The 26,521-nt window shown below is 52.4% G+C and overlaps 1 protein-coding gene across 1 annotated transcript in view; it reads right to left on the bottom strand.

Annotated features, from left to right (window-relative positions):
- NFASC (neurofascin) overlaps positions 1-26,521 on the bottom strand; it is a 179,366-nt gene that overhangs the window by 54,440 nt on the left and 98,405 nt on the right. The window contains 6 exon segments of the mRNA XM_047704991.1: positions 6,604-6,774; positions 9,335-9,457; positions 9,929-10,125; positions 12,075-12,180; positions 12,943-12,960; positions 18,903-19,083. Coding sequence (XP_047560947.1) covers positions 6,604-6,774; positions 9,335-9,457; positions 9,929-10,125; positions 12,075-12,180; positions 12,943-12,960; positions 18,903-19,083 — 796 coding nt within the window.

Raw genomic sequence — 26,521 nt, 5'->3', positions numbered from 1 at the left:
AGGCGTCCCTGGGGCTTTTTTCTGATCGAGGTCTCAAGCAGGGCTGAGGATTTGAATAACTTTCACTTTTCTAGTCTGCCCTCAAGTCCCTCCCTCTGTAGTACTTTCTTCCCATAATCCTCCTTGCTGATTGGCTTCTTGCCCTTGGCTTCTCTTCAACTTCTCTGTGCCCATCTTGACCTCAGTCAGCACTAACACATTCAATCCTTCAATACCAATACTGGGGGGGCACATACTCATCACTGACGTGTCTGACACCATGCTAGTGACCAGACACGCGTCACCCTGGTCACTGTTCACAGCAGTCTTGGGAGGCACGTTGTATACCTGTTCACAGCAGTCTTGGGAGGCACTTTGTATAGATGAGGACATTAAGGTTTTCACACACTAAATGACTCACCCAAAGTCACTCAGGAGCCTGCATTTAATTCGAGGCTGTCTACCTCAGAGTGCCCACTCTTCTCTTCCTTATTTCCTCACTGGGTGAATTCTACGTGGCAAGCTGCCATCTCAGACCAGCTTCCCTCGCCACTCAGTGGGTCGGGGGCCATCTGGCGTAGGTTCGAAGGATACCAAACCACTGTAGAAATCACTAGAACAAAATGTAGTTCGTAGGGTGGCCCTACCCCTTTAAGAGATGTGCCATGTTTCAAAGCTAAGCAGACAGATGCACTGGGCACTTGTCACTGTCTTGTGTCTCTATGTCCCGCCCTGTACTCAGGAAGGACCTTATCTTTCTTCCTTTTCACTTTGTGTTTCTTTCTAGAAGCATTAGACCTAGCTGTCCTTTGTTCAGCATGTGTCTCACTTTGACTTTATGTCCCTTCCAGCTGGCTTCATGCTTGGGTCAGCCCCATTCATTCTACCCTGGATTGAGAAGGGGTTGATCTCCATGTGCATTCTTACGAGCTTCGCTGGGTGTCCTAGCCCTGGATGGCTCTTAGAACTCCCACCTATTCACTCATAATCACATCTACCACTGGCCACAAAGTTTAAGTGGCTGGAATCACTCACATTTATCCCGCTGAGAAAATAATTCTGCATGAGTGTTCCCCTGCACGGTTTATCCAACACAAAGCGAGGTGCTTGGACCAGATGGTATCTAAGGGACCTTCTGGCTCTGACATACTCTAGCTTCAAGAGTACTTCCGTAACAGATCACCTGAAATCCAGTTTAGAGACAGGCACATTCCACACCAGTGCTCTGGGGCTCTAGACACAATGCTGGTTGGCCCCATTGTTTTGAAAACAAACAGTGTCCTGAATCCAACAAAGATCTCCTGCTTCCTTGGGCAGTAAATCTCCTTGGCAGAATCTCAGTGTGGCTCTAGCTGCTTGATGCCAAGTTAGAGCCTTTGCCTAGCTCCGGGGCTCTCCCTCCTTCTTCCCCTCCCCCACCGTCATTGTTTATATTAGCACATCACAATGCAGACACTTCCTACCCATCGGAGGCCACAATGACCGCCCTGGGGACCTGCAGCCTCAGCTTCCGAGGCATAACTGACGAGGGGGCCAGCTGCCTCGCCAAAGCCAGCAAACGACCGTCCCCTCTGGCTGCGCAAGGAAAACAAGACATTCTTGAGCCCTGGTGGGGGGGGCGGGGGCTCAGGTGTGGAAATAGCCAATTACTCTACTAATCAGCTTGAGCAACCAGTTGTGGGATGAGTTAGAAATACGCCTCACGGAAACTCTTCCGGGACGTGCAAGTGTGCGGACTGGTGGGCCCTGGATTTGCACACGCTGCCGGAGAACAGAAGCAGCCCAGGGAACAGAGGCCAGGCATGGCCCACCTCCTTTTATACTTACCTTCAGAGAGAACTCAGAGCTGGACTCTCGCTCATTTTTCCCAGAGGGATTTTTAAAGAGACATGGGGTGAAATGGTGCCCCCAGTAACTAAGGCTAGATTGCAAGGCAGGCAAATCACATCCAGACACTCTATCACAAAGCTTTCTGCATCCTTTAAACCGCTAACAGGCACCAGATTCCCTGTTCCCTCCTCACTGTGCAGACTCCCCTCTCCTCCGACACACTCTCTCCACCAAACACAGAACCTTCCAAGAAGCTCTTGTGGAGTCCTACCCTGGTCCGGCCAACCTGATCCAGATTTCAGCCCCTGGCGGCTTATGCATTCCCGGAAGCCACAGCCCCTCGTGAGCTACCTCAGACTCCCGCACTGGCCACTGTCCTCCCGGAGAGTGGTGTCCGGAAGGGGGCCCCTTGGCACCCTGGCATGGCGGACTGTCAGCCCCTCCACCCAGCATGGGTTAATGACACGGGATCAGTCGAGTTAGGCAAACTGGGGTTAGGACAGGCAAGGTTACTCCCAAGGTTACCGCGGCGACTCACCACTATACATGTCAGGGTGGTTTCTTAAGGACGAGTCATTATAGGGGTTGTCTGAAATAAACAGAAGAGGGTGAGCAAACAGGCCACGGAGAGCTCACGGAGGCATAAACAGGGAGAGAACAACAGAAACACGAAGCTGCAGAAAACAACTGGGGATTTTGCAAAGGAAAGACACGGCGTATTTGGAAAGGAAATATGCTTGGTGAAAAACAAGCAACATAAAACAGCCCCAAAAAAGAGAAGAAAAGGTTAAATCCTGCAAAAGAAGGCAATAATAAAAAAAAAATCTTCTTTTTTAATGAAAGAAATTAGGCTTGACCTGTAATGGCTTGATCCTACTGTATTTCAAACAAATGAGGTAAGGATTAATGGTATCCCGTAGCCGTCTTTTGAACAACTTCCCATCAGAATCCTCAGTTCCCAGGACTCTGGATCGGGCCAGCTCCTGGGGCAGCTAAAGAGAAAGGAGTGTGAGTGAGCCCTGAGGGAAAGAGCAAAGCCCTCCCTGGGCAGAAGCTAAGGTGCAAAGGTGGGAGGTCAGTGAGAGCAGGCAAACCAAGAGATACAGTTCAGCAGCTGAGACACAGGGACAGACGGACCCTTGGCAGCACCCAGCAATCGTGGGCTGACCAGCAGCAAGCACCCCTCCCCACCTGAGCACTGGGCACCACCTTGGTCTCTGAGATGTCTCTGGTGGCAGAAAGCCCTCCTCCCAAGGAGACCTGGAATGTTCTAGGGAGGCAGACAGGGCCAGACTGTGGGTCAGATTTTCAGAACAGAAGGGGACCCTGCCTGGGACGGGAGAGAGAGAGTGTATGGGCTCAGCATTCTACACTTGGATGGGAAGGGACCACGGATGAAGCTGGAGATGCGGAGCTCCTAGACTGGCTTGGGCTGAAGTTATTCCTTAGGGAGCAGACGGGTGCCTTTGGTCCCAATGTCAGGTAATTAAGACTGCTGGGCGTTTAATCCTCAGTGAAAGAGTTTTGGAATAGGGCACTTAAGCCTGCCAAGCTCAGCTTTTCATTCTTCTACCGTCATCCCTATCCAGCTACTGGGTTCAAGTTTTGACGGTACCCACAGGGGGTGGGGGGCGGTACAGTGGACTGGAAGCCAAGCAGACGGCCCTGAGAAGCCGGACCCAGTCCAAGCAAGTGCCTGAGGGAGGCGAGGCGCTGTGCCAGAGTATTTGCATATTTGAAGACAAATCAGCTCCCCTTATAACTGATTGCCGAGGCTGTGCGCCCTCTTTGCTGGGACCCATATCGCAGGGCTTCCCAAATGTGCTTAAAGCCGGCTAGGGAGACTTGCGTTATTCAAAACCATCCCTTAAGATGGCGTGAGTTGCAAGACCGAGCCTGTGTGGGAATCAGCTTGGGTTTGTTCGGGGCAGTGGCGTGGAGAGGCAGGGGGGCAGAAGAGAAGAGGGGCTGAGGATGTACTCAAGAAGGGACATTCTTCTCTGGGGGGCAGGATAGGGGCACACAGCTAAAAAGACCCTGGCTTCATGCTCCTAAGCTCCCATGCCACCGAGGGAAACAGAACTCCTCTCTTTCCAGAGAAGTGACCCAAGCTTGTAACTGATCTCACGGTCTGTAGATTCTGCAGCTCATCTGGGCAATCCAGGGAGATTTTCTGACTCCTGAGAGTGCTACTTAGACAGCAGACATTAGAAGGAAGCAGGGTTAGTGCTCCACGGTCTGCCTCAGGAGACCCCTTCTCCCTCACCACGGTCACCAAAGAGACCTGCTCTGGGGCGGGCAAAGCGGGGCAGGCACATCACCTCCACTGTCTTCGATTGCACCCAAAACAAATTTTAAAAACGGTTTCAGACCGTCCAATGTTTTGTGTTAGATACCTTCCTCTCTGCCATTCCTTATATGTAGGTAAGGCACCATCAGCCACGCTGAGACTGGCATCTTCCCCCAAGGGCCAGACCGTGATGGAAACCCGAGGTGAGGAGGGACATTGAAGCCTGCCAAGCTTGGCTGTTCTGCCTCCCACCCCCAGACCCGGTTCTGAAGGTATAAGAAAGAGCCTGTGTCCTCTCCAGGCGGGAAAGCAGACAGAGCACAACTGTGCTATTTTAAGCAACTGTACGCAATTCTGGGCTGGCTCAGATGCCCAGAACTTGCTCCCGGCCAAAGCTACCCCTGGGAGAACTCCAGGAAGCAGACAGGGCTCTATTCCCATCACCTGGGGCGGGGTGGGGGGGGTGTCTTGGCATTTGTAGGAAAGAGTTTTCAGTGGAATAGGGCACCCAGAAATGAAGCAGAAATAAACAGCCCTTACCTCTGCAGGTAGAGATAAGGATGTTTCTGGAAAACCCGACTTCTAAATGCTGAAAATCTCTAACTGCCTAATTCCACAGAGGAAGGCTCTTTACCACCTTCAACTCCCCCTGCCTCTATCCTGGGTGACCTTGAGGGCCTCTGCCCAGGACCGCAGAAGGTCACCTGGCTCAGTCCCCAGAAAGGAGTCTGACTATAAGCCTCACACTGGGCAGGCAGAGAGGAAGCCAGGGGACGGCACTAAGGACCGTCCAGCATCCAGCATCTTGCTCAATGCTCCTGCCGCCTTCCCCTCCCCATGCTGCCAGCCCTGTCCTGGCCCCGGAGCCCACTCAGAGGTCCCAGGCGCACCGCACTGTCCTCCACGACCCAGCCAGCTGGCCAGCAATTGCTCCTGACGTGCATTGAGACGCTTCAGGCAACCCAACTTTCTTCCCCAGGGGTCCCCTCTAGGTCTTGGTCTGGAATAAGAGGGCCAGCGAGGGGGCAGCCAAGTAGACTGGGCCGGGCTCTGCTGCTGGGAGCACGCGGGGGCTCGTCCCCAGGTTTGCGGCCATCCTGTCGGTTAGCAAATTGTGGGCAGCCCGACTCCAACACAGAACAGTGTGTGGGGAGCTGCAGGAGTGGGGGTGTGAGAGGGGGTAGACGGGGTTCTGAGAGGGAGAAAACGAGAGGTGGAAAGAAGAAAGGAAGAAGGCAGGAGGGAGACAGAGAGGAAGGAAGTGAGAAAACAAAGAGAAGACAATGAGAAGGAGAGAAATAACTCCCGTGCAGAATAAGGGGAACAAGAAGGAAGCCGCTTCTTGGGGGCCCACCTCCGTGCCGGGTAGAGACAGGGTGTGGAGCTGGGGTTCTAGGCACCTGCTTCCATTACTGGCGGGGGCAGCTGAGGAAAGAAGACCAGGCCCCCGGCTGTCCTGAGCAAGGAGCAAGGTCCCCTAGACTCTCCCCACCTTTCCCCGAGAGGCGTGTGGGCGCGAAGAACCTGAGGTTCTGGTTCTCTTCTGCGACCTGGGGCAGCTGTCAGCGCCCACATGGTGCCCTTTGCTTGGCTTCCCCCACAAGTACCACTGTCCCCAGTATGGAAAATAGCCTCCACAGCTGAGTCACACAGACCAAGGTCTTTGGGGGGTGAGAGGGCTCCTCAAGAGAAGGCCTGTTACACATCCGCGGTGCAAACGAACACAGCCACTTGGAATGCAACGTCCTGGCAGGCGGAGGACGGGCAGTCGGAGAGCCAGGCCGGTGGGTCCCTGGCAAGATGCGTGTCTGGGAGCTGACTACTCGGTTCTCTCCTCTGCCGAGGGCCACCGACCCCACGCTATCCTGGGTCAGGCAGGGCTGACCCGCTTCGGTACCAGCCAAACAGAATCCAGAAATAAAAATGAAAACAAGTAAAACTAGAACATTAAGCTGCAGCTTGCAAATGGAGTCGTCCCATGGGGTCCGGCATCGAACACATTTCATGCTGGGGTCCCAGCCAATGCGGAAATTCTGTATTGTGGCTCTGTTTCTAGAAGTACAGACCACCAAACGGGGACTAGCTAGAAAAGAAATCCTCAAACTGAGGGCATGGGAGAGATGTTGGGTGGCCACTGAAAGCAGGGCTCCTTGGATGCTGCTGTGGGTCCCGAGCACCTGGAGAGCTAATGGAGGACACGGAAGCCGGGACTGTGGAGGCAGGCTCGGGCCGGGCCGGGGATGGCTGCCCCGTTGGCCTGGTGATTTGGACTGAGCCTGCAGCTTGAGAAGCACTGACTCAGAGCAGGACCAAGTTTAACTCAAGGCTTCAGAATCAAGCAAGTTGGTTTCAGAGTCACGGAAACAGCTCAGGCACCCCATGCTGGAGGGGTTTCTGGGTCAGCCTTGGGGACAAGGCTGCCCCCAGACCCAGGTACCCGGGGCTCCTCGGGGTCCGAGGGCTTCCGCCCCGGCTCCCAGCCCCGGGCAGGGACCTGCACTTACTGGTGAGGACCTTGAGGGTGAAGGCGTTCTTCTGCTGGATGGTGTGGGTGAAGTGGAAACGTGCATTGCAGCTGTAGTCCGTCTGCATGTCCTGGAGCATCACGTTAGAGAAATACAGGTCGCCGTTGTGGCCCTGGGAGACACGCTTGTCTTGGGTGATGGGCTCCATGGCTGGAAGGGAGCAGACGTACGGACAGAGGTGAGAGGTCATGGTAACAGGAGTGACCATCGTGATTGGTCTGGCGATGGAGCGCCGACAGAGTGTCGGGTGGTGCTGGGAGTTCGTGATTCCCTCTCGTCCTCTCAACTCTGAGGGGGGCTTCTTTCCAGTTCACAGATAAGAAAGCAGTGGATTTCACACCTCCTGGGTTGTGAAAGCAGTGAGGGAAGACATCTGCCTGCCACACTCATGGTCCGTGACCAGACTTTTCTAGCTCCCGTCCACGCCGCAAAAGCTCTGACTGGCCCCGAACCAGAGGGAGGAAACACTATCTTTTAGGTGCTTCCCAAATCAGGAGTCAAGTTCACTTGTTTTCTTTTTTTTAAAGCTCTCACTCCCACCAGGAAAGAGAAAATCACTGCCAATTACAATTGCAAGATACCTACTACTAATCAATGATTCTAGGATGCTTTCTAATTTTGGAGATGTTAAAAGATGAAAATGGTGCTTTTTAGAATCAATGATGTCACAGGAGTGGCTGAGGAAGTGGACTACATTGTCCATGACTGTTGAACCAATAGGTGTCAATTCAAATGACTGGGTCTGCCGGTTACTCAGTTTGTGAAAGCTTATTTGTCAGGCTGACGATTCACAGCTAATGCCTTCTCAGCCTCCCACGACCTTTTATTAAGTCATCATTTCTTTTCTTTCTTTTTAAAAAAGATTTTATTTATTATTTATTTGACAGGCAGAGATCACAAGTAGGCAGAGAGAGAGGTGGAAGCAGGCTCCCCGCCAAGCAGAGAGCCCGATGTGGGGCTCGATCCCAGGACCCTGGGATCACGTAAGTCATCATTTCTGAAAGCGCAAGGTTAATGATGCCAACTTTCCAACAATGGGATGGTCAGTTCTTTAAATGACTTATTATCCAAAATTGACTGCAGGCCTACTGTGTGCCAGGCACTGTACCCATGATTGGTGAAAGAGACTTTAGGTAGATAGCTCCTGCCCTCAGGGAGCCTGCAGCCTAGAAGAGGGAGGAGATAAAGAAATCACTGCTGTGCAGTGTGGCGAGTGGGGAGCCCGGATAAGAAAGGGGATGGGCTGAGCGGAGGAGCCCCGAGTCCCTGCCAGGGGGCCCTGAGCTCCACCTTGGAGGCTCCGTGACACCGGGCAGAAGAGACAGGGGCCCAAAGAGGTTTCCAAGCAGTAAGAACAGTGCGTGCTAAAAATTAAGAGCACACAGCCAGGAAAGGGGGTAGGAGAAAGGTTCGAGAAGCAGAGGGAACTAGATCAGGAAGGGAAATAAGTTTGGACTTGGTCCGAGGTGATGGAGGAGCCAGTAAGGGGCGGGAGCATATGAATGAAACGATCAGATTTATGTTTTTAGAAAGACCAGGGAGGCCAGTTATAGTCCCTGGTTACTGGCACCCAGGGAAAAGCTGATGGTGGCCTGCATTGGGCAGATGCCAGTGATGATGGAAAGATGAGGGTCATGAGATCCACTCAGGATCTACTTATGGACATAAGCTGGTGACAGGTGTGATGCAGGGAACGAGAGACTCTGAACCAGTTAGCAAACCAACCGGCCCTCCAGCCTGTGGCCAGGCAGCGTTCCCCACGCACATGCACTGAGATGACACAGAGTGAGACAACGGGTGAGCACGAAGCCATACTCTCTCTGCCAAACAGCTCACTACCCTGCTTTTTCCAGAAGCAAGCTGATAAAAACTTGGGGATGGATGGATGGATGATGGATGCTAAGCAGGCAGGCAGATCTATAGACTGACCAATGGATGGATGGATAGAAGGCATTGGGGGTGGGTGGGTGGGCAGGTATGGAGGATGGGGAGGGGAAGCCAGGAAGACAGATAGCCAGCAATGCTCTAAACACCTTTATAGCATGCCCCTACTTACTGTGATTCAAAGCATGGGAAGAAACTGAGGTCCACAGTGGTTAAATGAATCTCAGTGCAAAATGAAATGGGACAAGCTCTCAGGGATGATACACTGCCCCTGCTACAAATGTCCTGTCTCCCTGTCACTCCTTTATCAAAGGTTTCATTCCTGTGGCCTCCCTGTCCTCAGTAAATCCAGACTGACTAAAGACTGAAAGGAGGCTTGGGGCCAACCCGCCTGAGTTGGCTTATTGACAGTTTCTCCTCTTCCTCCTCTTTCCTTTGTTCTTGTTCTCCTTCATCTTCACAAATACTACTCAGCACTTAGTGTGTGTCTGGTTGTGTTATAAGTTCTTTGGATGTATTAACTCATTTATCCTTAAAATGATAGACCACATAAGTACAGGTTCTAGCCCTATTTTTTTTTCCCCAGAAGAGCAAACTGAGGCCCAGGGTTGTTAAGCAACTTGCTCAAGATCACACAGCCGATAGTATCTGGGCTAAGAAATGGGCCTGAACAGCCTCTTGATGTGTTTTCTGCCATGTGGTCCCTTTACACCTGCTTCTCATAAGTCAAGGTCTCCCAACCTTGGGCAAGCCCCTCCCATGTAAGACACCCACCCCACTCCCTAAGATAAAAGTGGAAATCAAATGGCAGGCCTCCAAAACTTACAGCTGCTCATCCAGAAGATGACTGGGGACGGAAGTCCGGGCGGGGGGTTGCACTGGAGCGTCAAGGGAGCGCCTTCTTGAACCACGACAGGGTCTAGGTTTTCCTTGGGCCACAGGGGAGACTCTGGGGGGATTCAGACAAAGGAGCATGAAGTGAGGGTTATGGCGGGAGCCAGGACAAGGAGCTCGGCTAGGGGCAGGCGTACAAGGAGGAAAAGCAGAAGGGCAAACGGGAGAACAGGAGAGGGCCCGTGAGTCTAGGCCAGGTGCAGCAAGAGAAGAGAGGACTTCAGTCTAAATAGATACACTTCTCCAAAGGCTCCTCTCCTTCCTCTCCTCCCGGGCCCAGAATGCTCGTGAAGTTGTTCAAGATTCTGGCTCGGAAGCCTCGTTTCCAAGCAATATTTTGAGGAGGGCAAGGTATGCTCCTGCTCGGAGGCAGAACAGGAGGCAGGATGAGCAGAGCACCAAGGCACCCATCGGCCAAGGGCAGGGATGGCCCTTCCGGAATGACCCTCCATGCCCACCCCCCCGCCCCCCCCCCCGTCCATGCGCCGAGGAGCAAGGCACGCTAGCAAGTGCGCTAGCTACTCACTGGACACCTGCAGGCGGATCCTGTTGGACAGGGCCGTGCCATATTTGTTGCGGGCGAAGCACTGGTATTCCCCCTCATATTCCTCGGGCCGGCCCCCACTGCGGAAGTCGATCACCAGGGTCCCAGACCGCCTCCTCATTGACACTCGAGGGTCCTTGGCGATGTTGAAGTACCTGCTGTTTCGAGTCCAGTGGAAGCTGTGGGCAGTATGGGGTGGGGGCAGAAGTAGAGGCAACAAGGAGGAACACAGTGGACTCCGGGGTCCAGGCGAGAACCTCAGGGCCCTGGTCCCTGGCCAAGTCCTATAACCACACCTCCATGTCCCCCTGGCTAGGTGGCAGAACTGGCTGGGAAGTCGGATAAAATGCAGAGTCCCAGGCCAGAGCCATAGGTGAAGCTGGAGGGGGGCAGGCTCCTCACATTAGTACTTTTAGCCAACCAAGGCTGAGAGTCATGGCTGTAAGTGACACAACCCAAGCAGCCACTGGGAGATTCTGTCCTCTGCAGCAGCCGGTGGGGACTCGGATTGCTTTAAAATCGAGTCAGCTGCAGCTTCTACCCTAGGGCGTCCCAGCCTCTGACTACAAAGGCAAGCCCAAATTCCTATTTCACTCGAGACAAACCCATCAGGGAACTAGTTCTGCTCCTCCTGTCTCTCTGTTTGAGAACCAACTCTAAAGCCAAAAGGTGGGGTGCCTGGGGGGCTCAGTCACGAAGTGTCTGCCTTTGGCTCAGGTCATGATCCTGGGGTCCTGGGATCAAGCCCCGCTTCGGGCTCCCTGCTCAGTGGGAAGCCTGCTTCTCCCTCTCCAGCTCTCCCTGCTTGTGTTCCCTCTCTTGCTATCTCTCTCCGTCATAAGTAAATAAAAATCTTAAAAAAAAAAAAAAAAAAAAAGCCAAAGGGCAATGGCTCAGATTATCCGTGCCCTGCTCAGTGGGTACAGAGTATAAAGCAGGGGCCACACATTATAGCCCAGGAGGGGAGTTTGAAAGAACGGGCAGCCTTCAAAAGACCCCAGGGGAAAAGAGACTAGAATCTCCCTTTGCTTCTGGGGGTGGGGGCTACGTCTGCAGCCGCTCAGGACATAAAAGAAGCAGGGGCAATAGGGGCTGCTCCTTGTCATAATGGTTGTCCCTGCAAAGGAACCATGGTGGACAGACCAAACTTCAGAAGGCCATCTGTGCCCCGCCTGACCCTTCCGGGTGACCCTGCTGCTTCCAGCCTGGATGAGAGCGGTGCTCCTTGTTCTCGGGCTCACGCAAACTGGGGGTGGGGGGGGTGGGGGGGGCTAGGGGGAAGGCAGAAGGAGGCTGCCATACACCCGAAGTTCCGCCCTGCCTCATTTCTCCAGACAGACGCCCAGCACAGAGTCCGGTCATGTCTGGCTTGCACGGTGCAGCCTGTGGCTGCTGCTCCTTTGAAGGAGGGGGACAAATAGCAGAACAGCTCTCGATCTCCCGTGTCTTCTGTTTGGTAGAAACACACCTGGTCTGGGGTGGGGGAGGGGACGGGTGGGGTGCTATCAGAGGCTTGGGTTTAACTCCAGGCTCCGCCCCATTTCAAGCTGGGCGACCTTGGCAAAGGCATGTAATCCCTCTGTGCTTCCATTTCACTTCCTCTTCCTGAGGACATGGGTTCCTCTCTGAAGGAGGGAGAGGGGCTCTAAGGAGATGGTGGGAGGAGCATCATTTAACTTGGTCCGCACACCCACAGGCCTTCAGCTATGGTCTGCTGACGCCTTATTTAATGCTGATGTGCTCACAAGCCGAGATGGGCTCAGCATGAAAGACTCTGGTTAAAGAGCAGGAGGAACTTCCTATAAGCTACGCAGGGTAGTGGTGCACTGGGTGGGGGAAAGGTGGGGAGGTAAGGCAGTGGAAGGAATGTGTGACACCGACAGTCAGAAAACTTAGTATCTCGTCCTGACTTCCGGGTGTGACTTTAAGCCACTGAGGATTTCTGGATCCCAGCCTCCTCATCAGCTACATTTCTTAGTTCTCTGAATTGTACTTTCCATCAGGTAGGTATCCAAGAGAGGTCTTCTGGGTAATTTTAATTTATCCACTGCTTCAGCTATGCTCAGGGCCAGGGTGTGGTTTCAATACCTCTTGGGGGGGGCGTGGATTTACCTGCCAGTGCGCTCACCTGGGGGCAGGGTTCCCCTTGGCTTCACACTCGATCAGGATGTTGTCGCGGGGATCCACGATGTGGTCCTTCACAGACTGCTTGGTGATGGTTGGGGGCTGGGATACTGCAACAGCACAAACAGGGGCGCTCAGGGCTTCGGGGGCCTGGCTTGGGGAGCGGCTGAACCGAAGGGCTTCCGGAGCCACAGCACAAGCCGGCAAGCCGGGGTGGGGGCGGCAGTACACTGTGCCAGGGGCCCAGCTCCTTAAACGGGGCCAGGGGAAAAGGGGTTATGTCAAGGACTGAGCCTAAGAAGAATCTCTTTCAGATCTCATGGAATCTCTATGAGAAAGTTCTGTTTTACCCACTCTTGTGTTCCAACACTTGGTGCAACGCTTAGTGCATGAGACTTCTTGAAATACATTTACTGAATGAATTAAGACCACAAAGCAGCCAGCGTTCCAGAGCCCGGTGGCCGGGATGGTTCTGAGCCCTGGAGGGTCCACAGATGGCCAAAGCGTGGGGAGGCTGGAGCTCCCAGGCCCAGTTCCCAGGGACTTGTCTGCCCGCCAAAGAGCCAGCGCGTCTCACTCTCGGCCCCGCCTCCAGTGTTCTCCGTGGAGCTCCTGTGCGGCCACCGGGGCAGGGGGAGCAGCGGCCCTTCTTATCCGCCTGCTCCTCTGCCATTCCCAGCAATGGGGGGCTCCGGCTGGCTGCTCCCCTTCCCGGGCCCGCACTGTAGGGGCTCTGGTGTCAAGAAGTCCCCAAAGGCAGGGTGGAAAGGTGGTTAATCCCCTGTATCTCCTCACTTGGCCTTCTCCCGCCCCTCCTTGCTGCCCTCCTACCTCCCAGAGGCACGAGTGCAGAGAGGCGCGCGGGGACTTACGCTCATTCTGAATGCTTGCTGTTAGTTCCGGTGGGTTAGCATTGCGAGGGGAGAAAAGAAGACATCGGTTATAGGTTATCGCAAATGCCTACTGCTTGAAAGAGGCCGGGCTCTAGACGCCGCTGAGGGAAGGGGGCTCCCGGGCCAGCGGGGCGGGGATGAGAAGCCCGGGTGGCAGCAGATTGGAACCAGGGCTCCAGAGCAAAGCCCCAAAGGCCCCGCGTGGTCCACAGGCCTCCCTCCTCCCACCGCACCTTCCTCTCTGTCACACACGAAAGCACCTCCTTGCCTACGCTTTGGAAAATTCTAGGGACCGATGAATCGCTGTGGCTCTGCTCACGGCAGAAGTACACGGTCATACGGAAATCCCTCTTCCAAACGAGTGCAGGGATGAAGTGGAGCCTGCCACTCCTTCCGGCACTTTTTACGGAAGGGATCAGGAGGTAGGTAGCACAAGTCTCGCCCAGCCCTCACCTGTGGCATGCATGGGCCTGTGTACAAGTCAGTGCATATTTGAGGTCGGGCTTCTCAGACTCTGCCAGGTACGTGAACCACCTGGGGGGCGGGTCTGGATAGAATGCAGGTTCCGACTGAGCAGACACTGTGTTTCTGACCAGCAACCAGGTGATGCCAATGCTGGGGGTCAGGGCACCATGCTTCCAACAGTAAGACTTTTTTTTTTTAAAGATTTTATTTATTTATTTGACAGAGAGAGAGAGATCACAAATAGGCAGAGAGGCAGGCACAGACAGAGGAAGGGAAGCAGGCTTCCCACTGAGCAGAGAGCCCGATGTGGAACTCGATCCCAGGACCCTGAGATCATGACCTGAGCCGAAGGCAGAGGCTTAACCCACTGAGCCACCCAAGCACCCCCAACAGCAAGACTTTTGATAGTAACTTTCTGGGGGAGAAGGCCTCGGTTTAAAATGTGCAGAAAAGAGACTGTGTTTCTGTCACTTTGTAAGAGGCCTTTTCTTAATGGCTCTAGCATGAAGTCATATGCAAAGCTTCTTCCACGCCAGTGCTGAGGTCTGGGACGTGCTGGTGTCGCGGGCAGACTTTTCCAGGGGAAAGCGGAGGCTGTGGGTGAGCCCAGGTGACCTCGAAGCTTCCTGACTCAGCCACAGTGAGATGTGGAAGAGAAGTGTTAGGGGCCCAGAGAGGGGCGGTGTGGAGAAGGCAGAGTTAAGGCAGGACCAAGAGGTGTCAGAAGGGTCCCGAGGGAGAAGACAGACATCAGGGAGGAGAGGCAGAGTGTGGCAGGAAGGGGTCCCCTGCTATGTGCACTGTCGGTAAGTGAAAGTCTTGAGTAAGACGCACTAAAAGGTCCAGAATAATCCTTTCAAGTGGGCCAGGGTTGCGTGGTCTGCTGGGGCACTGAAAAGTAATTTTATCTGTACCATTTGCCTGGGTGCAGCCTTGGCAGGAAATGAAAAGAAATGAAAAGTCCCGGGGTAAAGGGGAAATCTGGGGTTTCTGAACACATGCTCCCTGGAGTTCCCCACAGTGGCATCCTCACCCTTATAAGGTTTTCCTACCAGTAGCCCAAGAATGGCTAATTCTGGAAAGCTAGTGTATTGGAGCATGGAGGACAGGTGGGGAGAAGGGGCCATTTTTAGGAGAAGCAGGGCTGACACTTGACCTACTGCCTGGGACCACTAGCCCAGGCCTGCGGTTTCTTCATCTGAAGACACAGCGGATGGCTCTTGGGTCCCCACACACAGTGGGGGGCTCTGTCTTGACCCTGGCAAATGCTCTGCTTTGCCCACATGACCCTCAAGCCTCTCTTTTATAAAATCAAGGGCTGGCTCAATGGAAAGAGCCCTAGATATTATCCAGGGAATCTCAGATTCTCGGATGGGAAGTCACTCAGTTAAAGGTCAATAGGACATTTCCTGCAGAAATGGAATGAGAACCAGCCCACCTTAGTCTGGTCCAGAGCTCTTCTTACAAATCTATCCTTGGCCAGAGAGGTCAGTTGGCTAGGTGGGTGCCCAGCACACTCTCCTTAACATTCCGGACGTGAATAAGGTAAATAAGGGGGAGACCATGGGGGAGTGAGGACTCCCGGAGCTGGATGGATGCTGTCCCCAGCCCCACAATGAAACCAGGCCGGGGGCCTCTTGAGAGTCTACTTCCCTAAAGAGGTCATGACATCTGGAACCACCATTGTGTCACCAAGGAATTTATTACAGAGACAAAACCAACCCAGAAGACAAGCCAGCACAGGGAGATGACAGTGAGGCCTGCCCACCTGGGGATAAGGGCAACCTACCTAGTCCTGCGACACCCCCCAAATTCCATGTCATGCCACCCGCCCTTCTCTCCACCTACAAAGTGGTCATGTCAAGTGGAAAATGGGTCTGCTCTTTTGACTTCCAAGGGGGAGGGAAAAATCTTCCAATGAGCTCTGTAGGGTGTAAGGCAGAGGCCTGCCCAGTCTGCAAGGTTTCTTTATCCCCGCACTTCTTCTCTCTCCCTGGCACCAGCCCCTGGCACCTGTCCCTGGAGGATAGAGAGTGTGTGAATGTGCGTGTGTGTGTGCGTGTGTTGAGGTCATCCTGCAGCAGTCTTTGGGATGACAGTGAGGACGAAATGTCTCCCACCCCACTGTCTCCTCTATGGGTTCCAAGGAGAAAAATGCCAAGTCCCTCAACGTGGGGAGAGGGATGGAGGGGCAAGCTGCCAGCAGACTCACTTTTTGGCAAACCCACTCTTGTTGATGAGGCGACCCTTTGCTTTCTTCAAAGGTCACGTTGTTCTCCTTGAGGCGGGTGAGGGGGGGGGAGGCGGGTGCGTGTGACTCTGTTGGCAGAACGGCAGGGGCTGGAGGCCAGTGTTTCAATGAGGGATTGTGTCGCAGCCCAGGGCTGTTCCAGGAAGCCTGCTGGGCCCCAACTCCCCAGAGCAGAACCAATGCCCTGGTCCTCAAGGCACAAATATGGTCTCTTGAAAGGGGCAGGTGGGCGGAATGGCAGCCTCCGGCCTGAGCCCCCTCAGCCACTCCCAGGCAACACGCAGAGAAATTACAACCGCCTGATCTTCACGTGCCCCACACCTGGGCGAGCACGGATAACCCTTCAGGGAACATAGCATGTAGGTCTCTCTGTGGCCTTTTGTGACAACATGGATAGGCCTTGAGGACCTTATGCTAAGTGAAATTAAGTCAGAGAAAGCTCTGGTATGTTCTCACTCCATGTAGAATCTAAAGAAGTCAAACTCAAAGAAATGGAGTGGAATGGTTGTCAGGGGCCGGGGAGATGCCAGTGAGGGGTCCAAATGTCCAGCTATGAGATGGAAATGTTCTGGGGGCCAAATGCACATGCAACTATAATTAGCAGACTGTATCACACACGAGTGTTGTTTCAAGAGTCAATCTTCCGAGTTATGGCTACACACACACAAGGTACTTGTGCGAGGGGATGGGGGGTAAATTAACCCACGTGGCAGTCATTTCATAATATACGTGTAGCAAATCATCAGGCTGTACACCTTCAACTTACAGAGGCTGTATATCAGTGAAGACCTGAGTAACCCTGGGAGGTGGTCGGGGACGGGGAGGAAAACGAATGTGTGATCTTTCCCCACCCAGCCCCTGGGGCCTCAGCACAGGGTAAGAGGGAAGGATGGGCTCAGATAACTTGGTGTGTGTGTGGGGGGGTGCCTGTCATGCTTGACCCAGCAGGAGGGGAAAAGCTGGCTGAAAAGGACCTCTTCCCGGGGCCACTGGGTCTCCTCTGAAGGGCTGGCCTTCTCTCATCTTGCCTTAGGCTTTGGCAGACCTGTTCTGGAGAAGTTGTTACGGACACCGTGCCTGCAAGATAGACTTGCTCTGGGAAGGCCTCATGGGTTTCCTGCTGTGACACTCCTGGGGACCAGACATCGTGTCACAAAAGGCTTCCCCTCTTCATTCAGATAGGGGCTGTGGTCATGCGCTGGGCCTGCCACTTAGGGGCTGGAGAGAATGGCACCCCAGCTTCCTAATGTCAGCAAAGGACTCGCTGTGAGAGTCATAGGAGATGCACTTGTAGAAGCCCTTAGCTCTCGGGCGGGTGCACGGCAGCTGCTACTCTGGTGAGCTCCAAGAACTAAAAGAAGGTGGGATTACCAGAGGTCAGGGTGAGGCGTGTCGAGTGCCAACCAGGTGGGATGCCAAAAGACCTGGGTTGTATTCATGTATCTAGTACCCCTTTGTTGTGTGACCCAGAGCAAGGAAGGGTCTCCATTTCCCAGAAGATAATTCCAGAACTCCCCGGGCCCTCCCTCCTCACAGACACTGAGGAGATGGGGAGATGGCACGAGGGGGGTCTCTGCCCCCCATGGGGTCCCTTGGAGACACTTGTAGCTGGGTCACCTGCCCACAGCTCGAGCAGAGCTTTAGAAATCCAGATTCCTAACACAGATGTCAAAGCTGTCTCTTTGTAAGTTCATCTTGGAGGAACTCCTCACCCACTAGCCCCAGGGGTCACAGTGGCAGGTGAATGAATGAGGAGAAGCAGCAGAAGAGAAATGAGCCTTCAGCACCTCCTTGATAACCCAATTTCCTCAGCACCCCTCTCCTCTCCAGGGACATGGCCTTATCGTTCTCCTTATTAGATTGCCTGCCTGGGATTGTTAATGAGACACTCTTCCTTGAGTTAGCAGGGCAGATGGTCTCCATGGGAACCGTTCTTTTCACGACACCCTCCCCCTCACACTGAATACACACACACACACATAAACATGCATACACACACACACACACACACACACACACATACACACACACTTGGGGCTATTGAGAGAGCAGCAGGGGCCTTGCCCATCTTGGTTCTGGGTCCAACTTACAGTTTCTGTTGGTCTTCTCTTACCCGGAAGTGCCCACTCCTCTAGCGGCTCTTATCAGTAAGTTTGGGTGGGAGGGGGCTAAAGTAAGTGCAATTCTTCTCCAAGCTGTGCTAAGTCCAGGCCCCAGGGTCTGGCTTTGGAGAGCTCAGTGGGCACTCCTTGGAGGCTGCATTGCTCTCCCTACCCTCCCCAGACATCTGTCACCTGGACAGAGCCCAAGTCAGGGCTGGCATCATGTGGGCCCCATTTATTTCTGGAAGCAGGGAACAGGCAACAGAGGTGGTGTGCCCACATCAGAGCACTGGAATGCCAAGACATTCTGATGGAAGAGCCGGAATTACGGCAAAGGTAGTACACATCTAAAAGCGGGGCCAAGGACCGGGGCTGCCAGTCCCCGGGCCCCTTCTGAGTGTAACAACAAACACAGCAGCTAGAGACGGGGCTATTCGAGCACCATCCCGAACCCATTGTCTGATGATTCTGGTGGCCAAATAATGCCCCCACCCTGGGACACAGAATGACACGGGTTTTACTTCCCAACTTTGCCATGGGAGAGCTGAAATCAGCACCTGGTTTTCCCACAACGGTATTATAACAGAGCTCTGGTTTAAAGTTTCACCTAGCCCCTGTCTTGTGCAAAATAATTCCTTTCCCTACTGTCCCCATGCCATCCATCCTGATTTAGACCTGCCAAGACAGCCCAAGGGTCTAGCTCAGATATAGAAAGGCAGATAAGTGTTCACTACACTTGGTCCTTGGAAACTCCCTGTTGACGGGAAAGTCAGGACCGCAGAGGGCCGTGGGAGGGGAGTGGAGGGAAGGACTCATAAGAGACACACAGACTTGCAGACTCCACTACCTCTGGTCCCACTTAGCAGGCTCCAGGCAGCCCAAGCATCAGCTCAGACACAGTTTTTGGAGATTGTGCTATAAAATTCATCTCACATTCCCGAACACGAGCCTGCCTGCCTCCATGCTTTGGAGGGAAACCCAGCTCTGCCTCCAGAAGCTACCACTTCCTCTCTCTCCAGCCTTTCTGAAAGCTGGGCTTAACGCCCCCATGACCTATCCCTCCCATCCAACCCTCTGCCCCAAATCAGGAGAATCAAAGGAGAGGATGGAGCGGGACTCACGATCCATAGGAATCTCGATGGCCCCACTGAGGCAGAGGAGGCAGAGCAGGACAGCTGCGTGGACCCAGGGCGGCGGCTGCTGCCTGGCCATCCTCAGCACGGGGCCCCGCTCCCTGCTCCCCGGCCTGCGGGGTCTTGCCGCCTCCAGCCGCTCTAACTGGGCCTGCCGGACAGAGCTCAGCTGTGGAAAGAAATACAATGCCAAGTGAGTTTTTCCTGAACTTGCAGTTGGTTCTAGCAATCCTATAGGGCCTGAAGAACTCAAGGGTTTGGTCACAGACTGATGTTCTTAAATAGGGTTTCTTATAAACTTGTGCAATTGACATTGCGGATCCACAGTTCTTTGTGCAGGGAAGGATGCTGGGTATTGCTGGGTGCTTAGCACCTAGAGGCTGCCATGCGCTGGGCCAGTAAGAAACACACCAGTCTCATAGCTTCTCTGAACCCTATGTGCTGTGTGGAGTTAGGTGAAAGCTCGTTGCTCAAAGGGTTTTTTTTTTTTTTTAATAAAAAATGGATTTCTGCAGACATTTTGTGCAGCAAAGGTATGGCAGTCCCTGATGCTGTCCCTTTAGAGATAACGGCAATGCTGAGACTACGACCCAGGAAAAGGGGATTCCAGCGGGTTGGTAGGATGAGCAATATTACGACGGCCCAATGTCCACATTCTCAAGCACAACAAATCATGTCTGATCAGAACGATTGTCCACATCCTCGCCAACACCTGAGGAAGGGGCACCCTCCTACACTGTTGGTGGGAACGCAAGATGGTGCAGCCACTCTGGAAAACAGTATGGAGGTTCCTCAAGAAGTTGAGAATAGAGCTACCTTACAACCCAGCAATCGCATTACTGGGCATTTATCCTAAACATACAAATGTGGTGATCTGAAAGGGCACGTGCATCAGAATGTTTACAGCAGCAATGTCCACAATAGCCCAACTATGGAGAGAGCCTAGATGTCCATCAGCAGATGAATGGATAAAGATGTAGTGTGTACACACACACACACACACACACACACACACACACACACACACACACGATGGAATACTATGCAGCCATTAAAAACCCTGAAATCTTGCCATTTGCAAGGACGTGGCTGGAACTAGAGGGTATTACACTGAGTGAAATAAGTCGGTCAGAGAAAGACAATTATCATGTGATCTCACTGATATGAGGAATTTGAGTACAAGATAGAGGATCATAGGGGAAGGGAGGGAAAAATGAAACAAGATGAAACCAGAGAGGGAGACAAACCGTAAGAGAGTCCTAATCTCAGGAAACAAACTGAGGGTTGTTGGAGGGGAGGGAGGTGGGAGGGATGGGTGGCTGGGGGGTGGACATTGGTGAAGGTATGTGCTATGGTGAGTGTAGTGAATCGTGTGAGACTGATGAATCACAGACCTGTACCCTTGAAACAAATACTCATTATATGTTCATTAAAAAACAAACAAAACCCCAACTGTCCAAGGGCCCTAGAATGAGTCTTTAAGAGAGAAACCCTTTTCCCTAGCTCCTGAGGGAGAATGGCCTGTGGGAGGTGGGTGGGGGATGAATGAAACACATTAAGGGGTTAAGAGTACACTTATTCTGACGAGCACTGAGGAATGTATAGAACTGTTGAATCGCTATATTGCACACCTGAAACTAATACAACCCTGTGTGTTAACTATTCTTGAATACAGAAGAGAGTGGCCCAGGCAAGGCACTGAGATGCAGTGCTTTGAAACTGCCATGGGGTTTGAAACGTGGGGTCTTCAGCCTGGGTGCAGTGTGCTGTTCTGTCCTGGGGCCGAGTCCAAGAAGAAGGGGGGAGGAGGTTCCCGCAGAATTCTTCTCTTCCCTGTACCCCACCACCATCTCCGACCTCTCTTGCCTGAGGCTGTCAGCAAAAGGAGCAGGGCTCCTGGGCTGGATCCTGGGAGACAAAGTTATCCTTCTGGAGACCTGGAGGATGAGGGACCTCCCCTGGGCCGGGACATGAGGCCAGCTAAGGGATTTGATTCCCACAGCAGCAGGTTCTTTCCTGAAAGCTGGGCCCGACAGCCTCAAGCCCCACCGTCCATCCACTTGCCTTCCCACTGCTTCCACCTTGGTTCTGGTCACCGGTGTTTCATGACAGGGACCACAACAGCTTCCTGAGTGCTCGCCCCACTGCTGCTCTCACCCCTCTGACTCACTCTCCACCATCACCAGAGCTGAATCCTTCGACATGGCTCGGTGGTCCTCCGAGCACAGCCCCTTCTGCAATCTCGCCTCTCATCACCCTCCCTCCGTGTTCTGTGTTCTAGCCAACACTGGTCACCTGCCAGGTCCCTTCATGCGTCCTGCTCTGTGACTTCTGCGCAGATTAGCTTCTGTTTAGAACACGCTTTGAATCTGCCTTCTCGTGAGGACTTGCCAAGGATGACTTTGTGTGTCTCCTGTCTGTACTTCTGAACGCCATTTACACCCCCCTCCCCATTATATAGCACTTGCCACTTGTCACTTATGTTTTAAGGATTTATTTATTTATTTTGGGGAGGGAGAGAGAGATTTTGTGAGTGGGGATGAGAAGGGCAGAGGAAGGAGGGAGAGAGAATCTCAAGCAGACTCCTGCTGAACATGGAGCTTGAAGAGGGGCTCAACTTCATGACCCTGAGATCATGATCTGAGCTGAGATCAAGAGTCCGATGCCTAACTGACTGAGCCACCCAGACGCCCTAGCACTTGTCACTTTGTACTCATTGTATTCATTTCAAAAGCCACACATCTGTATCTTCTATTAAAAAAGGAAGGCTCCATAGGGAAGGTGCCTCATCTTATTTATTCCTAGACTCTAACACGGTGCCAAAAACACAGCAGGCACTCAAAAATATGGGATGGATGGATGGGAAATGAGCAAATAAACGGCTGACCGAATGAAATAAACCACTGGGATCACATTTTTTTTGTTTTGTTTTTGTTTTTTTTTTTTTGAAACCTCGTGCTCCCCCCAGAAAGCCAGCAGGCAGCTCAGGAGAACGCATACTTTGGACCTGGATGGCATCCTGTGGAGGCTGCCAATTAGTGGAGGAAAAACTCCCTCCCTCCCTAGGCAGTGTACTCGGGCCAGCGAATCAATCAGATGGAAGAGGCTCAGGAGAGTAGAAATAGCCCAAGGAGGAAAAGCTCCCGGCTGGACAGTATCAAAGGAGGCCTTTGGTTGTTCTTCCTAACCTTCTAAGATGGTCTTGACATGGATTGAGCAAGAGTCTGCTGACTCCTCTCCTTGGACCCGACAGCTCCCAAGACCAGACTTGGGTGATCCAGCTGACCACCTGAGCGCTGTGAGAACTAGCACGGGGTGAAGCTCAGCATTCCTGCAGAGAGAACAGTGGGGATGGGATGGCACCAGTCTTGGCTTCGTGGCCGCCATGTTTTGTTCAGGAGCTGCCAAGCAGTAGGAAGTGATGGGCAAAAGAAGGATATCTTGTTCTGGGAATCCTCATGGGAATAGGAAGCCCGAAGCTATTCATTAACTAGAAACACACAGGCAGGGGGAAAAAGCCCCATTACTTGGGATGCTTTCAACTCACAATTTAAAAACACGGTAGAGAATGCACATAGAGATAATCAGGTCTAGCTGTTTGACAATTCTCTCTCTCTCTTCTCTCTAGAACCCAATTTTTCCAATAAAATCTTTTTTTAAAGGATTTTATTTATTTATTTGAACACAGAGAGAAAGCACAAGCAGGGGGAGCAGCGGAGGAAGAGGGAGAAGCAGGCTCTCTGCGGGACAAGGAGCCTGATGTGGGGCACGATCCCAGGATAAAATCTTAAAAGACAAAGAGAATTGAAAGACCATTTAGCTTTATGCAATCCCCTTGCTTTTCAAATGAGGAAACAAGAGCCCAGAAAGGGGAAAGGGGAAGTGATTTGTTCAAGGTCACCCAGCTGGTTAGTGGCAAAGCCAGGAAAAGAACCCAGATCTCCTGACTCCTCATCCACTTCCCCTGTCTTTCCATATGCGGGTAAGTTCCAGAGTAGAATTGCTATTTAAAAAAGAAATGTATATACCTTCCTTAAAAAATTAAGCAGAATTATCATATGACCCCATATTTCTACTTCTAGATATATGCCCCCAAAGAATTAAACACCAGGACTCAAGTACATGAGCACACATGTTCACTGCAGCAACATTCGCAACAGCCAGAAGGTGGAAACAGCCCAAATGTCCATCAAAAGATGAATAAATAAGCAATATGGCAGTTTGTATGCTCCGTGAAATATTATCTGGCCATGGAAGATAATGATGTACACACGTGTTGTGATGGGGATGAAGCCTGAGAAGGTTATGCTCGATGAGAGCGGCGAGACACAAAGGGTCACATATAGAATGATCTCTTATATTCAAGGTCCAAAACAGGTAAATCCATATGGACAGAACACAGATTGGTGCTTACCAGAGGCAGAGGGGGAGGGGGAATGGGGAGCGATGGCTTAATGGGTATGGGGTTTCCTTTTGGGGTGTTGATAATGTTGGGGTGAGAGAGGGACTGCACGGGTATCATAAGCAATAGTCGACTGAGGTGAGGTTGCACACACTGTGAAAGGGCTGAATGACAGTGAATTATTCACTACACATTGGCTGGCTGTATGATACGTCGATTTCACCTCCATACCAAAGAGAGGTAAGCACTAGTGTCTGGAATGTGCTCATGAAGATAAAACAGCAGAAGATGAGGAAGGCGGGTTATTCCGCATGGGGATATAGGCACCCTCAGCTCCCCGAGCCCAGTCCACTCAGCCTGGAAGACAGGCACATGGATGGCAATCCTTCCAGTACATTCTGTAGGGCCTTCCACCTACATCTGAGGAAGGGGAGTGTCAACCGGTGTCAGGGCATGGGGGTTCTAGTCCTGACCTCAAAGAACCCAAGCAGAGTGAGGAAGGAGATGCCCCGCCTGAAGGTACCCCTACATCACCAGGCTTACAGTTCCCCTACCCTGATAACCGGATGGAAAAGGTCAAGGGCAGGGATGTCTAACCAAAAGCAGTTAAATGCATACTTCTTTTTTTTTTTTAAGATTTTATTTATTTGACAGAGAAAGAGATATCACAAGTAGGCAGAGAGGCAGGCAGAGAGAGAAAGGGAAGCAGGCTCCCTGCTGAGCAGAGAGCCGGATGTGGGGCTCGATCCCAGGACCCCAGGATCACGACCTGAGCCGAAGGCAGTTGCTTTACCCATTGAACCACCCAGGCACCCCTAAATGCATACTTCTAACCAAATCTTTGTTCTTACAGTATCTTGCCATATGGCCCAGTCACATGACATCTCAGGTTCCTCTCCTGCTAGGAGTAGAGAAGTATATCATCCAGATAGGGTGTGGGGAGTGGGTGGATGGACCCTTCAGGGGGAATGGCATCTGACTACAGAGCATCCTGGGGAGGATTAAGGAAAATCCCATATCCTGTGAGAGGGCAGATGGGGGCTGCCGAAGAGGGACCATGGTGACTGTCTTGGAATGGTGGGAGAGGGTGTAGAATTTTCCTGTTCAGCTCCACAAGGGCAAAACGAGAACCAATGGGAGACAGTTCCAGAGAGGTAGCTGCTTCTCTGAGATGTATGGAAGAATGATCTAATAAATATAGTCACTTTATAATACTGTCCCTGATGATAAGGACTCTACCCGCACACTTACTAGTATGATGTGTGTGAAAGATCCTTTTCTAGCAAATCAAACAGGTTAGTGGTAGATTGTAAGGATGTACATTAAACGGGGGGCTACTGCAGGGGGGAGAGTGGGGAAAAGAACAAAAATAAATAAAACCAGAAGAAAAATTTTGTGTGGACTGATGGTTTACTACGAACTGGGGAAGAGGATAGACTTGAGTCTTGTATAACTGAAGTCCTCCCCTGACCCTGTAGACCCCGTGCGAAAACAGAAGAAAAAAGAGAGAATAGAGTCACATGTACACGAAATGTTCTGCTGTGTGAAATACTGAGCTCACTGTTCCATAAAGAATCCAGGTAGCAATTGATCAGGGGCTGTGATGACAATGTACGCACAGGAAGGAAACTGGATGCTTATCAGAATTTCCTGGGTGCCACTTAAACACACAGATCCCTGGGGCCTCAGACTTCTAGGCAGCGGCCAAACCAGGCCTGCAGAGTCAAAAAAAAAAACTTTTTTGAATTTGAATGCCCTTTAGAACCTCTATTATTGTACCCAGAGACGCTCCATTTACATATGTAACCCCCCTGAATGGAAGCTTTCAAGTTTCCTAAACTCTAAATTTGCAAGTCTTGTGGGAGATTCGGACTCAAAATATCTAGGATGGGGACCTGGACCGGTATGTGAGTTGGGTGATGGTCAGCCATCGGTGGGGACCGCTGGACATACCAGCCTCCCTCGGTCAAGTTCAAGAGCGTAGACTGTGTGGGTCTGAAGCTGCCCCCCACTTACAAGGTGGGGATCATGGGCAAGCACTGAACCCTCGGAGCTCTGTACATCTCGTCTGAAAAATGCACAGTCATATTCCAGAGGGCTTCTGGGATGACTTAACACACAGCTCCTACACAGTGCACGTGGCAAAGGGTGGGACACAAAGTAAACCTCGGCAGATGCTAGCTGCCACCACTGAGTGGGGTTCGAGCTCACAGGGATGAAGGAAGCATCCTGGTTACACCCAGAGGTTATTAGTAATAGTCACTCTGCATCAGTCTGCGTTCCTATTTTTCCTTCTCTCTGCATTCTGGTTTGCTTTCTTTCCCCAGACTGGGAGACCCCTGGTGTTGGTACCACAAGCTGTCCCTGGCAGACGGAGGAGAGGCCCACGGGCTCCAGCAAGCTGTCCTCGTGGGGAGCCCCCCACACTCCCACAGCCCCGCTCTGGGGGGACTGTGCCAGTGGTCACAACACATCTGTGATGATGGGAGGAAAGACTGGCAGTGCTGGAACATGGCTCAGCGGGCAGAGCCCGCCAGGAACTTGTGGGCGGCAGGCAGTGGGCCGCTCACTCGTTTCACAGAACTGGCAGCAGGGACCCAAGTTCAGGAAACAAGGTTTCTCTGCTGTCGTGGAGCCTTCTTTCTAGTGGGGAAGATGGGACATAAATGCTGAACAAAAACAAACTCGGGGGGCACCTGGGTGGCTCAGTGGGTTAAGCCTCTACCTTTGGCTCAGGTCATGATCTCATGGTCCTGGGATCGAGCCCCGCATCGGGCTCTCTGCTCAGCAGGGAGCCTGCTTCCTCCCCACCCCTGCCTGCCTCTCTGCCTACTTGTGTTCTCTCTCTCTCTCTGTCAAATAAATAAATAAAATCTTAAAAAAAAAAAAAACTCGGTAGCAATAAGCACAATGAAGAAAATCATGATCTGGCCTGACACGGGTGCTGAGAGCAGCCTTACCCATGATCACCGCAACGTGGGAGTGACAGAGATGTCCTCTGTCCCTAGCAGGTGAACGGGTACACAACATGCGGTCCATCTACACAGCGGATTATTGTTCAGCACTATGAAGAAATGAACCACCAAGCCGTGGAAAGACATGGAGGAAATGTAAATGCCTATCGCAGAGTTAAGGAAGCCGGTCTGAAGAGGCTACGTACTGATGATTCCAGTCCAGGGACATCCTGGAAAAGGCAAAACTCTGG

The sequence above is a fragment of the Lutra lutra genome, chromosome 15, assembly GCF_902655055.1.
Source record: "Lutra lutra chromosome 15, mLutLut1.2, whole genome shotgun sequence".
NCBI classification, from domain to species: Eukaryota; Metazoa; Chordata; class Mammalia; order Carnivora; family Mustelidae; genus Lutra; species Lutra lutra.
Note: the sequence above shows the minus strand (reverse complement) of the source record. Positions and strands in the feature narration are given on the sequence as shown.